Source organism: Nerophis ophidion, linkage group LG16, assembly GCF_033978795.1.
Source record: "Nerophis ophidion isolate RoL-2023_Sa linkage group LG16, RoL_Noph_v1.0, whole genome shotgun sequence".
NCBI classification, from domain to species: Eukaryota; Metazoa; Chordata; class Actinopteri; order Syngnathiformes; family Syngnathidae; genus Nerophis; species Nerophis ophidion.
The window spans coordinates 34,606,898-34,622,488 of record NC_084626.1 but is presented as its reverse complement, the minus strand read 5'-3'; the positions used below and the strand labels follow the sequence as shown (position 1 = coordinate 34,622,488).

Below are 15,591 nucleotides of genomic sequence, written 5' to 3'. Positions count from 1 at the left end.
CAGCTAATTTTTTGCTGATGAACATTTCAGTGTTAGTTCCTGGAATAGAGGCTTTCAAGGTTTAGTTATAGTCTAATCAAGGCAACGTTTTACCTCAAATTTCTTGACAATGCTGGTGAAGGCAGAGTTGATTCTGCAGCTCTCTTCCAGTATGGACATACTGCGATCATACTCAGAGATGAAGGTGTCAAACACCTTAAAGTCCTCACGATGTGACAAGATAACATCTACCACCTGTTGGCCTTCCTCCCTACAAAAGAGAAGAGAAATGGAACCCCCTAAGTGCAATCCACACGTTGTGCAGTATTTCTTACATTTTGGGTCACAAAATTATGATTTAATTTCGACAGTGAATAGTTTGCATACCATTGACTAATGCGCTCTTCCAGTTCAGCCAAAATGTTGCTATGGAGGGTGAAGACCTGAGGAAGAACACCCAATATCTCCTCCAACCTCTGCTCCTCCACAACTGGATTGCCGTCCTCCCCCACGGCTTCAGCCACCGCTGGCCTAAAGTCCTTGAACAGATGAAAGGGAATAATTTGGTAATTAGACGACATTCTACAGATTGTAAAAATGAAACAAAAAACATAAGGATTTAAAAATACTGGAAGTTAAAGAAAAATGTGTACAGTCACAAAACATTATGTACACAAGCACATTTAATGAGATCCATAAAGGATGCACTAAAAGCAAAGATGACTCTTGGACTCTCCTGATCCTTATTCAGCACAAAATGTAATAACTTTCAGATTCTTGCAGTTGAAATAATAAAAGAGGCATCGATTTAGCAATATGTTTAATATTGCGGTTGCAATATGATTGCATTATTTAAGTACAAGGTCAATGTTTTGTTGACATTAATCCATGTAATGTACTGGATGCATTGCCGCTTTAATGCCGGGGCTTAACTGGGCTGAAACTCAGGGGCTGAAACGAATTTAAGAGCCTCTCATTTTTACAGCTGGAAGATTCACAAAGCGTGCGCCATCGAGCGTGATCATTCACAGGAAAGATATTACAGATAAAGATTATTTTAAAACTATAGTTATAAGATATTTGCTGTTGAACTGGCCACTGATAATTTCTAGGGAACTTTACCATTAAATTAATATCAGTGATCAAGAAGGAAGGGGCTTGGAATTAGGGCTGGGTGATATATCAAATATACACGATATATCACGGGTTTGTCTCTTTGCAATGTAGAAAATGACTATATCGTGAGTATTCAAGTATACGTTCTCACGCAGTTACTTTTAGCTGCGGGCATTACACTACAGGCTTTTGATAAATAAATTATAAATGGGTTGTACTTGTATAGCGCTTTTCTACCTTCAAGGTACTCAAAGCGCTTTGACACTACTTCCACATTTACCCATTCACACACACATTCACACACTGATGGAGGGAGCTGCCATGCAAGGCGATAACCAGCACCCATCAGGAGCAAGAGTGAAGTGTCTTGCCCAAGGACACAACCGACTTGACGAGGTTGTTACTAGGTAGGGGATTTACCCAGGGACCCTCGGGTTGCGCACGGCCACTCTCGCACTGCGCCACGCCGTCCCTTTTCTCACTCTTTCTTGTCTCTCCTTCTCACAGAGAAATAAAACAAGCGCACCTTGTTACCTACATCACATACTGTCATACGTGCAACGTCATACGCCCTCACTGAGCAGAGAGGTAGCGGCATGGTAAAGTTATTCGTGGCAGGTGGTGCAAGCGGAGCGGTGCGAGTGGTAATACAAGAAATAGAAGGTGCAAATCTGTTAACTAATGGAGGAAAAATAATTAATTCCTAAGAAAAAAAGCACGGGGTACATTGTCTGGCGGTGGTTTGGCTTCAATCGGGAAGATGCTGAAAAGACAACCGTAATATGTAAAGCATGCGGCAAAAGCCTTGCTACAAAAAGTAGCAGCACTAGTAATTTATAGAATCATTTAAAAAGTCACCGCGAGAGAATAAGGAGTGCTTGAAACTCCGCATGTCAACATCTCCGGCCGGTGTCACACCCAACAAAACGCCAAAGCAACCAGCACTGACCCAATTGAGGCTGACGTCTTCCATTTCCAGATCAACACCGTATGAAAAAATAGTCAAAAACAGGAGATAACGTCCGCAGAAACCTACCACATAGCGAAGGACATACAAAATTTGATTTCCTATTATGCAGCTAATTTTTATTTGACAGTTATTAAAATATCTTGTGTGACATCATGCACAAAAGTGCACTTTATTTGTTTCAAACTATTGTACTGGCCTCCTGTATAAAAATTGCACTTTAATTTGGTGTTATTTTGAAATGTCATCTTTGTGACATCATGCACAAAAGTGCACTAATTGCTTGTTTTAAAATGTCTCTGACAATCTTGCACTTTCTGTTTTGAAATTACATGAACGTTTGTGCCACTGCATAATAACTGTTTAATAAATACATTTTTGGTAAATTGACTTAGTTGTGATTTCCTTCTCTGCAAGAAAGTTTAAAAGTAGCATATATTAATGCAGTATGAAGAAAAATGTTTTAATGTAGACACATAGAATCATCATACAGGTGTGATTATATGCATCAAGTGTTCATTCAAAGCTAAGGCAAAATATCGAGATGTATATCTGTATCGTGTCTAATGAGGTTACGATTTGTCCAGGGTGTACGTTGCCTTCCGCCCAAATTCAGCTGAGATAGGCTCCAGCACCCCCCCGCAACCCCGAAAGGGTCAAGCGGTAGAAAAGGGATGGATGGATCGTGACATGGCTTAAAAATATCGAGATGTTAATAAAAGGCCATATCGCCCAGCCTTACTTGGAATAAATTAGCGGTAAAATGTCAAATGCAGCGCCCTGTCGTTCATTAATTGACATTTTACATGTGCTTCTTTTATGCACATAGACATCTGCCCCCCCCAAGGTTCGCGGGGCCCTTCGTACGGGTGTAATCTACATATTTACATCAGTAATAAAGGCTGAACGAGGGTGAATTATAATGCTAACAACACCTTGGAAAGTTAGCGCCATATAGGCATCCACGTAAATGTTATAAACAACACCTTTAAGTCTTAATTTGGAACTGTTGCGTAATCCAAAGACTTATCTAATAGTTTTGGGTATTATTTTTTCCTAAAGGCTTTTCTGTCAATAAGTTTTTTAGCTACTTTACAGTATCTATTGCAACAAGCTTTCATTATGTTGTTACACTATAATAATACAAATAAAATGAATACCTCATTGACAGTGTCTTTTAAAACAATATTCTGTATCTTTGCAAAAGCACACGCTGATGCTTCATCACATTATATTGTGCAGGTGTATCTAATGATGTGGCCCGAGAGTGTTAAAGAATGAGCACTGAAGAGGAAGGGAAAAGGGAGGAAGGTCAGGTCTTCCTAAACATCCTTCCTGCCGCCCTCCCTTCATATCATTACAGCACCTCCCCGCCACTTTGGGCTCTGTCCAGACATTCAGGAAATGTACCACCAGGTGTTGTTGCGTAACAGTCTTGGTGGAAAGAGCCACTGATTTTGCACAATTTATTTCTCAGTAAAGAATAATCCTAAACAAGTAACACATTTAAATAAGGAATTTGGAAACACTGGAGACAAAGATCAGTCGGACGGTGTTAGAAACATTAGCATCATTGAAAAAGTCTTTGTGTGAGCGATGGATGTCTGGAGTCCATCTACTTTAGTTCTGCGTAAAGCCCAGACATAAAGCAAATAGAGATGTCCCAGTTGGCAACAATATAATGTGCTGACACTTGCCGCTACATGCCGTTCATCATGCACAATTGATTTTGTACAAGATAACATTCATCACATCTGCCATAGACGAGCATACTTAAACAGCTCAAGCGAACTCCATTACACAAGCACACGTTATTTTGTGCAGCCTATACCCGTTTTCGTCACGTAAAGCAGGTCCAGAAGCAACATGAGCAGTGTGTTGAGCAGCGAGTCATGCTCGGTCGTAATAGAATTTGTCTGGAGATCACAGGTTGCAAGGAACAAAATAATAGGCCTCATATGCTGAAGCTGTGATATGAAAAGTCCTATAAAAAAGGATCTCAGCCTCCCTTCCTTTGTGCAGACGGACTTAGGAATTTTTTGTGCTTCTGTTATTCCTTATCAGACAATGGAACAATAGCTTATATGAGTCTGACTTTTTTTTTTTAACTCTCCCAGAGAAAACAAGCATGCTCAGTCACTATAATACTTCTAAGCTAAATGAAGCCTTTTCATGCCTTACAAATGACACTTATGGGGAGTAAAGTCATTTTAACAAATAAAGTATGACATATTCTTATGAATTATGGAACAGAGCTTGGAAATAGGCTTCAATAGTCACCTTTGTCACCTTTAAAGAGTTACGCCTCTTCTACTGAAAGTGTTCTCCTGGACATTTTCAGCCACTATAGACAGTTATCACGTCATACAGTAATTGGTGTAGAAGTGACAAAATTGTTTTCTTCAACTGTAACCAATGCCGCTCCTCCCTATACCCAGATCACACGCTGTTAACAAGGCGCAAATTCAATCCTAGCCCTTTTCCGTGCCATCAATGATATGAATATAATATATTTTCTCTCTTGGCATGTTGTTATGCTTTAAGTTGCAAACAAACATTTGGGTTACAAGCATCCCCACCATTAATTGTTGTAGAAAATGCCACACTGAACCCTGTATGATCCGACCAAAACATCTGGTCTTACTCGCTAGCATTTGTCTATAGCTAGAGATCGACATAACTTTGAGTTCCCAACCATGGTTAAAAAAGAGAGTTTTGTCCACTAACGACGCTGAGATCATTATTCATGCGTTTGTTACGTCTCGCCTCGATTACTGTAACATATTATTTTCGGGTCTCCCCATGTCTAGCATTAAAAGACTACAGTTGGTACAAAATGCGGCAGCTAGACTTTTGACAAGAACAAGAAAGTTTGATCATATTACGCCTATACTGGCTCACCTGCACTGGCTTCCTGTGCACTTAAGATGTGACTTTAAGATTTTACTACTTACCTATAAAATACTACATGGTCTAGCTCCAGCCTATCTTGCCGATTGTATTGTACCATATGTCCCGGCAAGAAATCTGCCTTCAAAGGACTCCGGCTTATTAGTGATTCCCAGAGCCCAAAAAAAGCCTGCGGGCTATAGAGCATTTTCGGTTCGGGCTCCAGTACACTGGAATTCCCTCCCGGTAACAGTTCGAGATGCTACCTCAGTAGAAGCATTTAAGTCTCATCTTAAAACATATTTGTATACTCTAGTCTTTGAATAAACCCCTTTTTTTAGACCAGTTGATCTGCCGTTTCTTTTCTTTTTTTCTCCTATGTCCCCCCCTCCCTTGTGGAGGGGGTCCGGTCCGGTGGCCATGGATGAAGTACTGGCTGTCCAAAATCGGGACCCAGGATGGACCGCTCGTCTAGAGTCGGGACCCAAGATGAACCGCTCGCCTATGCATCGTTTGGGGACATCTCTGCGCTGCTGATCCGCCTCCGCTTGGGATGGTTCCCTGCTGGCTCCACTTTGGATGGGATTCTCGCTACTATATTGGATCCACTTTGGACTTGATTCTCACGGTTACGTTAGATCCACTATGGATTGGACTTTCACAATATCATGTTAGATCCGCTCGACATCCATTGCTTTTGGTCAGCTGGGGGGGTTTGCCCACATATGTGGTCCTCTCCAAGGTTTCTCATAGTCATCATGGTCTACGTCCCACTGGGGTGAGTTTTTCCTTGCCCTTATGTGGGCCCTACCGAGGATGTCGTTGTGGTTTGTGCAGCCCTTCGAGGCACTCGTGATTTAGGGCTATATGAATAAACATTGATTGATTGATGATTGAGTGTGAAGGACAGTGCTGGGAAGAAGAATTAGATGATATTCATTGAAATAAAGAAATAAATAATCAAAAACATGACGGAGCTTGTTGTAGTCTTGGGGTAGCAGTTAAAGAGTAAATCAGTTTGTTCCACACTGGAGCAGAATGAGTTTAATGCCAGCCAAGTATGTTAAATATCTAAACGGCTAACATTGTCATATTTATCTATCTATCTATCTATCTATCTATCTATCTATCTATATATCTATCTATCTATATATCCATGAAAATATAGAAAAGCTGTTGCTGATGTGTTTGACGGAGAAGCATCTGGAAGTACAAACGTAGATATCCTAGACACCCGCTCCCCACGGTAAATACTGTACATCATTATTCATCAAAAAATACTGCAGTTGTTTGTAGTGCGTTATCTTTTATGTTTGTATACAATATTTCTTATCTAAAAGTGTGTTTTTGTTTTTTAAAAGGCAAGTTTTGTGTTAAAATGGTGTTATTTTGGGGCAGGGCAAGCACCGGGTAAAAAGATTTCAATTCATTTCAATGGGAAACGCTGATTGAGGATACACGTGTTTTGAGTTAAGAGCTCCATCAGATAACCAATTAAGCTTGCAGCCTGAAACTAGGATACTTGAATCTTGCACAACCACATACAGTAGGTTGTTGACAATCTGAAGTTGCATCAAAGGATAACCCAGTTTTGTTGCAGACAATCGGTAACACACGTTGCCACACAAAAGAATACACACAAAATATAGGAAAATGGAACAATAGATTTTCTGTCTAGAAGGAAAACAGCCACTTGCACTTCCAAATTAAGTCCAAAATTGGCCTGCAAAGCCCTCCATCTTGAATACCCACCTGGAAAGATCGGAATACATGTGCTTGCCTTTACAAAATATTTTGCTAAAAAAAAAAAAATCAGAGGATCAAAAGAAAGACTAAAAAAGAAGTATAGAGCCAAAACTCAAACAAGTTCACGGTGCACACGCTTCACGATATATCGCGTCGGCCTATGAGAAGGCTTCTTCGTGTGCTCTGCTCTCCCCTCCTTTCTCTAAATTGAATCCGGAGGGTTTTACTGCCAGTGATGTAGAAGGAAGGTACTTGGAATACATTAGCAGTAAAATGTCAAATGATTTTGTCTACCTGGGTTTTATCTACTAAAATACTTAATTATAAGGCACAGACAGTACAAAGACTTACATTTTTTTCAGAAATTATAACTGTTACAATATGATTTTGTTTTAGTTTTAAGAATATACCCAAGGTATCCCAACTTTAAAGCACTGGTCTTGTAAAGTAGACAGACTGGGGTCAATCCCCAGTGAGTGTTGTAGTGTAGGAAGTTTGGCCTAATCATGTTAAATTTGTTATATTGAATTAAAAATAAATATTTCCCATTATTTCAATTTAGTCCAAAATATCCATTCATCCATCCATTATCTACTGCCACCTCATCGCCGCAGTCCAAAACAGGTATAAAATAATAAAGTTTGTGTCAAATAGTGAAAAAAATGTTGGAATCGGATTGGTTGTTGGGTGTGGCGAAGGTTTTGTGTTTGTAAATTTTAGTGTACGGCTGCATCTCGAGTGTGTGTGTGTGTTTGTCTGTGTGAGTGTGTTTCGCCTTGCCTTGCTTTGCGCTCTGCATCAATTTTGCTGTATTTTTTTTTTCATGGTCATAACTGGAAAATTGGTCAATCATTTAGAAGGTTAATCAGGATGCGTGGGAACCCTGCTTTAACATGATTAAAATTGCAGCTTTCTTTCAGCGTAATCACACGTTTGAATTTTGAATACTGTACTGTCAAACAGCATGGATGTTTACTATGCAGTAAGTGAAGTCCCATGAATAGTATTTGCATTACAGTGGAATGTCATTATACTAGATGTCAGCTTTTATACTTAAAGTAGACATTAATAAATGACTCTACAAGGACAAGTATACAGTACGACATCACAATGTTCAAGGTTAGAAAGTACAGGATTACTGATAGCCTGCTCTGTGTTCATTGCATCTACCTTTTAGGGCTTTATTGGTATCAAATAAAAGTAATTCTTGCATAAAGTGTGTCATAGAGCTTTTGTAATTTTCATGTTTTTGGTCAACACTAAATTCATGTTTCGCAAGGTATAGTAAATATTCTTATGTGGCAGCAATAAAGGTATGTCGTCCGGCAAAATGCCAGACAGCAGTTGGCGGTGATGCATGGCCGACCTACTTACTTCATCTCACCTTTGAATCCCCTGGCAAGCATTGTTTTATTTTATTTTGAATGACTAAAAAGAGATGAAATCATTATTATTAAACGCCCTATATATATACTGCGTGGGTCAAAGAATTAGGGCTGCAAGAATTACAAAAAAGCTCATATCTACATATACTGCTGCTCTGATTAATTGTTTAATGAGTGTAACTAATACAAATATATAAAATCTGGACCATATAGAGTGCCCGTAATTTTAAATGCACAGCTATACAGGTAGTTCCCGCACGACCACTGCAATAGTGTACATGAGAGCAGTGGTGTGGGTGCCGTCATCTGCGTGGCGTCAAACAGTAGAGAGTTTTTATTCATTTAAAACTTTTATTAACGCACACTTGCTGAAAGTGCAAATAATTACAAAAAATAATACAGGTTAGGGCAAGCAGAAAAATTGCTATTTTTTAAAACTATTTTCCCTAAAATAAAGTGTGTTTTATCTGATTATTCAATCGAACAAACTAATCGATCACAAAATGAATTGATAGCTACAGGCCTAAGAAGATCAAATAGACACTTTTAGGTGGCTGATTTCAAAACTGCTTGTTTCTACAAGGGGTGTGTATGATAAATATTTTAATTGATCCTTTATAATTCCGTCTATTCTGATTACAGTATACTGATTCATTGAGGCAAAATGGAGTGCATTGCATTACTGCGATTCAGATAATGATTCAGCATCAACTACTGTATTTTGTACAGACGGCACAGTTGCCAGACAAAGTATTATGTGCACACACAGAAAGTAGTTTTCTTTTATTGAACCACTTTAAAGGGCTACTGAAACCCACTACTACCCACCACGCAGTCTGATTGTTTATATATCAATGATGAAATATTAACATTGCAACACATGCCAATACGGCCTTTTTAGATGACTAAATTGCAATTTTAAAATCTCCCGGGACTTTTTTCTTGAAAACGTTGCGTAATGATGACGTGTACGCGTGACGTCACAGGCTGTTATGAATATGAGCGCTGCGTACACACACAGCTAAAAGTCGTCTGCTTTAACGGCATAATAACACAGTATTTTGGAGATCTGTGTTGCTGAATCTTTTGCAATTTGTTCAATTAATATTGGAGAAGTCAAAGTAGAAAGATGGAGTTGGGAAGCTTTAGCCTTTAGCCACACAAACACACGGCGATTCCTTGTTTAAAATTCACGGAGTTGAAACTTTACTATGGATCAGAGCGGACATGGATCCCGACCACTTGTCAACCAGCAGGTTTCGGTGAGAAAATTGTGGTTAAAAAGTCGCCACTTACCGGATGTCAGCTGAGCTTGTGCCTCCCGTACGAGACACTGCACGTCAACACCCGGCCGTGGACGCACACTTCCGACTATCAGGTACTGTTAAACTCACTAAAACACTAGCAACACAATAGAAAGATAAGGGATTTCCCAGAATTATCCTAGTAAATGTCTCTAAAAACATATGAATCCGTCTCAATGCAACGCGATTGCAATCGCGATTTTTTTTTTTCTAGTCCGTCGCTATCAATATCCTCAAACACAAATCTTTCATCCTCGCTCAAATTAATGGGGAAATTGTCGTTTTCTCGGTCCGAATAGCTGTTTTTGTTGGAGGCTTCCATTAAAATCAATGTGAATATATGAGGAGCCCTCAACATGTGACGTCATCTTCTGCGACTTCTGGTAGAGGCAGGGCTTTTCTCCAGTTGCAAACTTTATCATGGATGTTCTCTACTAAATCCTTTCAGCAAAAGTATGACACGTAGAATGGACCTGCTATCCCCGTTTAAAAAAGAAAATCTCATTTCAGTAGGCCTTTAAGGGGACCTATGGTGAATTTAGTCTTTTCTGACTTATTAAAGGTTGTTACAATGATAGATACTCGTATGTCAAAGCGTTAAATCATAAAGTTCATGCATTTTAATGTGAGCTTGCACTCAGTTTTGGATGCCTCTATTTGCGAAGTTTTGCAGTCTGGCTGTGGCGTGCCGTCAGAGCCAGGTAGACGTAATTATTTAAACATTAAGTCAAGCTCTCAACCAGAGGATAGGAGCTCCTCCCCCTCTGCTCCAGGGTATAAAAGAAACACAAAAAAGATAAGATAGTTTTATTTTCATCTAATCTTGGAATGTGCATAATAACACTGACAGGCGACATGCTGTGACATAAATGCTACTAAGAGCAGTTTTCTTATGCGTTCTGAATTGATCCGAGAGTGTGCAGATGTATCTAATGTTGTGACCAGTTGAGTCTATATAATGTTTATGAAATGTATTTTTGACCAAGGGAAAACAATTGTGGTGGCGACTTAAAGATATATATTTAAACAGTGAACAGTTTCAAAAGATACATTATGATACTTTTGGAGAGGGTGGGGCGTGGTTTCAGTTGCAATCTGGGAACGCCTTCAGAAACGACATACGCAGATCGTGGGTTATAAATGTGACTGTGGAGCAAAATTTACACCAAAGCATTACCAATACACATTAAAATATTTTTAATGTGGATTAAAATCTTCAGAGGTCACCTTTAATGAAACCGAAGGAGTAACAGGTCAACATTAATGTGGATAAATATTTGTTTAGAAAAGCAGAAATTGATTTGTCCTTGTAGTTAAGTGCTTATATATACTGAACAAAAATATAAACGCAACCTTTTTGTTTTTGCTCCAATTTTTCATGAGTTGAACTCAAAGAGCTAAAACCTTCACTGTATACACAAACGACCCATTCCTCTCCAAATATTGTTCCCAAATCTGTCGAAATCTGTGTTAGTGACCACTTCTTCTTTGCCAAGATAATACATTCCACCTCACAGGTGTGGCATATCAAGATGCTGATTAAATAAACAGCATGATTATTGCACAGGTGTGCTTTAGGCTGCCCACGATAAAAGGCCACACTGAAATGTGCAGTTTTGCTTTATTGGAGGTCTGGGGTTGGGGGTCTCAGAGAAGCAGTCAGTATCTGGTGTGACTACCATTTGCCTCACGCAGTGCAACACATATCCTTCGCAGGGAGTCGATTGGGTTATTGATTGTGGCCTGTGGAATGTTGGTCTACTCCACAGGCCACAATATGGCTGTGCAAAGTTGCTATATATTGACAGGAACTGGAACACTCTGTTATCTACGCCGATCCACCCATAAATGTTCAGTGAGCTGGCCATGCAAGAACTGGGATGTTTTCAGCGTCCGGGAATTGTGTACAGGTCCTTGCAACAAGGGGGCATGCAATGTCATGCTGCAACATGAGGTGATGGTCTCAGGTGAATGGCACAACAATGGGCCTCAGGATCTTGTCACTGTATCTTTGTGCATTCAAAATGCCATCAATGAAATGCACTTGTGTCCGTTGTCCATAACATATGCCAGCCCATACCATAACCCTCCCACCGTAGGCCACTCGATTCACAACGTTGACATCAGCAAACCGCTCTCCCACACAACGCCACACACTCTTTCTGCCATCTGCCCTGAACAGTAAAAACCGGGATTCACCTGTGACGAGAACACCTCTCCAATGTGCCAGATGCCATCGAATGTGAGCATTTGCAAACTCTAGTCGGTTACGACGACAAATTGCAGTCATGTCGAGTTCCCGATGGGGACGACGAGCATGCAGATGAGCTTCCCTGAGACGGTTTCCAACAGATTGCGCAGACATTCTTTGGTTATGCAAACCAATTGTTGCAGCAGTTGTGGCTGGTCCCGTACGATCATGGAGGGGCACCTGTTGGATATGGAGGTACTGGGTTGGTGTGGTAACACGTGGCTTGCGGTGGTGAGACCGGTTAGATGTACTGCCAAATTCCCTAAAACGTCTTTGGAGACGGCTTATGGAAGAAAAATGAAGATTCAATTCACGGGCAACAGCTTTGGTCGACACTCCTGCAGTCAACATGCCAACTGCACACTCCCTCAAATTCTGCAACATCTATGGCATTGTGTTTTGTGATAAAACTGCACATTTCAGAGTGGCTTTTTATTGTAGGCAGCCTAAGGCACGCCTGTGCAATAATCATGCAATTTGATCAGCATCATGATATGCCACACCTTTGAGGTGGGATGGATTAGCTTGGCAAACAAAACATGCTCACTAAAGCAGATTTAGACATATTTGAGAGGAATAGGTATTTTGTGTATGTTGTCAAAGTGTTAGATCTTTTGAGTTCAAATCATGAAAATTCAGAGCAAAAACAAAAGTGTTGCGTTTATATTTTTGTTCAGTGTAATTAAGTGCTAATAGTCCTTTCTTAATTAAGTATTCGCTCATGCAAAATGAAACAAATGAAAATGAATGGCATTTAATTGTGATCAATAAAAATTAATCCACAACAACCCTGTGATTAATCTTGACATGTTTGTGCATATAGCGTATCTCTCCGTAAAGACATAACGACAGGATCAGCAAATGCCTGGTGTAAACACCCTGAGTCACTTTTACAACTGACCACACCAAAGCACAATGTGTCAGTAATGTCAAGAGCAGGAGGTAGATCTCACTGCATCAACATTGATAAACCTCAACAAAGCTTCACAGCAGCAGGGAGAAGGAGACGCAGACAAGTGGCTGGAAAGCAGACTTGATATGATAAAATGTTATCAGCACTTCTTCAAGAAAAGCGAGAAGACATTTGAAAAAGTGAACCATTTTTACCTCTTGAAGGTACTTGAGGGCACTGACGTGTCTGAAAAACACAAAGAAAACACAAGATAACACGACAAATGACAAAACTTCACACATAATAAAGTATGACTCTGTTGCACAATGGTCCTAAGTCCAATACAAATCTCAATTCAGTTGATCGAGCTTATCTCTTACACACCTTTGGAATGGTTGACTATTATAGGGATGTCACAATATCAAAACCTCACGGTACTATATAATCACGGTATTAAGCCAATGATACGATATTTTTGCGGTATACGACCCAAAAAATATATAAAAAATGAAGAACACCCTAGTGTGTAAATTAAGTGGTAGGAATGTTTAGGATAAACACACTTACTGTAATTGAACATATGCTCAAATGTTATAATCATATTTATTACTACAAACAAGTATATATATATATATATATATATATATATATACATATATATATATATATATATATAAATGTTCATGTTAGTGTCTTTTAACTTCAGAGAAACAATGTCCTCCACATCTTATATATATATATATATGGAAAATGCTGATCCTCAAACAAGTTAATAGATAACGTTTAATAATGTAAATACCTCACAAATGAATGCTTTCCGTCAAATATATTTCCGGGTGATGGTTTATCAAGTACCTTCTCATATTATTTGTTTTGCCAGCAGTGCAGTGTCACCAAAATGGTGTAATGCGCTGTTGTTGGCTTTCTGTTTCGTCTTGGAAACGCTCCAGATGAGCCAGAGTCCAGACGAAGGCGCCTGGTGTGCTTTGCCTTGCAGTACGCAGACTTAAGAGGGTGTGTTTTTGCCAGGGGTTGTTTGTCTGTCTGTTAGCAATATAACTCCAAAAGTTATGGATAGAGTTTGCTAAAAACCTTCAGGAAATGTCCGGAAAAAACATTTTCTTTCCGCTTATGACCTCCTACACAAGTACCTCGCACAATCGCGCGACGCAAAGAAATTTGTGAGATGTGGTTTACTTCTAGACCGGCCAATTCAAAAGCGCCAGAAAAAAACTATACTGACAAAGTTTTCATTTTATACCGTCACATGCAATCAGAGCATTATTGTGATGATTTTGATTCTGAAATACCGCGGTATTTATGATACCGTTACATCGCTGAAATCAAAACCAAAATCAACCATTGATGGCACATTTATATGTTACTTTGGCCATAAACATAAAGAGAATGAGCAATAATTAAGGAGTATTGAAGTTTGTTAACATGGATTACCTCTATTTGTGCGTATCTTTACCTAAAATATAATGTTTTAACAAAGGGTGGTACTATGTTTATGGCTATTGGTTGCGATTCAGGGTTTTGGCTATAAGGGGACAGTGTCATTTGCCAGCTAGTTAGAGTCAGTCCAAGAGAGAAGAAGAGTTGGAATATTGGAATATGGACTGTGCCTTGCTGTAAGTGTATGGTATACAGTGCTGTTTTGTATACGCTAATACAATGCTGAATGGTGCACTGTCATCCTGCCTAATTGTCATATTTTATACTCTAACAGAGCTGCTGCCGACTACAATGACAATAAAGCTTTCGTACATGCACACATCTTTCTTCTAGTGTGAGAGGAATGTTTTGATGACGAACACAAAAATTGAGACAACCAACCCTGTTCTCCCACATTTAATCACTTTACCTGATTATTGTATAGGGGGACCCTAAAGAAAAATACTTCTGCTGGTCTCTGCCTTTTTGTTTGTGTGGGAATTATAAGATTGATTTAATTCAACACGTTCTCATAGTATTCAGACAATGAAAACAATATTAACCCATCGACAAAACATATATATGATGTATGATGAATAATTTATGTTCAGGGAGTGGTTAATTAAAAATGAGACCGCTATGCATGGAGTCTGGCAGGTTTTCTATTAGTCGATGCCAGCAGGAAAAGAAACCAACAATTGCATTTCTGATGTTTGTGTGCGATGACACTGCGTTGCGATACTCACAGTCTCTCAGAATCGACAAGCTCTTTGGCAATGTAGAACGCTCGGGATCGCCCATCAATCTGTGCGATAGGGAGGGTGAGAAGTACAAGATGAATGAACACGACTAATGTTTAAAAGCTCTCGATGGCCACTTATTGCTCTCTAGCATTAACAGCTGCAAATATACAGTAGGAAATGAGGCTGATGAAAAGTTTTTCTCTTTTCCTCGGATATTTGCTGTCAGAAGTAGAGTGATTATTTCATTAAAGTGCAGCGAAGACTTGAAGGCCCTCTTAAACGTGGCACTTTTAAATTCAGATGCATTATGTATGAGAGCGTGTGTGCGTGGTGACATTTGATTTAGAGGCTAATCAAAAATCCTCAAAACATCACATTTAAAACATTTAGAGGCTACTGCGCTTTGTCACTGTTATGCTTTCCTAAGCGAGGGCACTTTGCAAACTAATTGCCTTCGTTTAAAACAAACATAAAGCACATTTCAATTAACTATAACTATTCCTAGTTGCAGCTTGTGTCTCTAAGGCCATCTTCCACTGTCATTGACAATGGATAACATAGTTACAGCGGAGGGAGATGAAAAAGCAAATTAGACTGCGGTTTAATTTGTTTATGTCCCATAACTCACCTGTCGATCATAATTTTGCTCAGCTGCCCCTTCTTCTTCTTCCGAGGTCCGTCCGTGGTCCTCCTCGGCTGACCCAGCAGAGACTGCGCTCAGTGGGAATGGTTCAGTGTAGGCACTGGCAACACAAGACCAGATGAGGAAGATAAATCAATACAGCAACAACAAAGCAAAATAGGGATTCCTATTCTGACAAATACGTGAATATCAATTTTTTGCTTACAATTGAGATTGTTGTTTTTTTTCACAAAATGTGT

The 15,591-nt window shown here is 39.5% G+C and overlaps 1 protein-coding gene across 2 annotated transcripts in view; it reads right to left on the bottom strand.

Annotated features, from left to right (window-relative positions):
• Window positions 1-15,591, bottom strand: part of LOC133535278 (FYVE, RhoGEF and PH domain-containing protein 5-like) — a 79,221-nt gene that overhangs the window by 43,143 nt on the left and 20,487 nt on the right. For both annotated transcript variants that reach the window (XM_061874955.1, XM_061874956.1), the window contains exons 3-7: window positions 15,338-15,452; window positions 14,713-14,771; window positions 12,745-12,775; window positions 367-518; window positions 94-250 (exon numbers count right to left, since the gene is read on the bottom strand). In XM_061874955.1, the coding sequence (XP_061730939.1) occupies window positions 94-250; window positions 367-518; window positions 12,745-12,775; window positions 14,713-14,771; window positions 15,338-15,452 (514 nt within the window). The remainder of the gene's footprint in view (window positions 1-93; window positions 251-366; window positions 519-12,744; window positions 12,776-14,712; window positions 14,772-15,337; window positions 15,453-15,591) is intronic.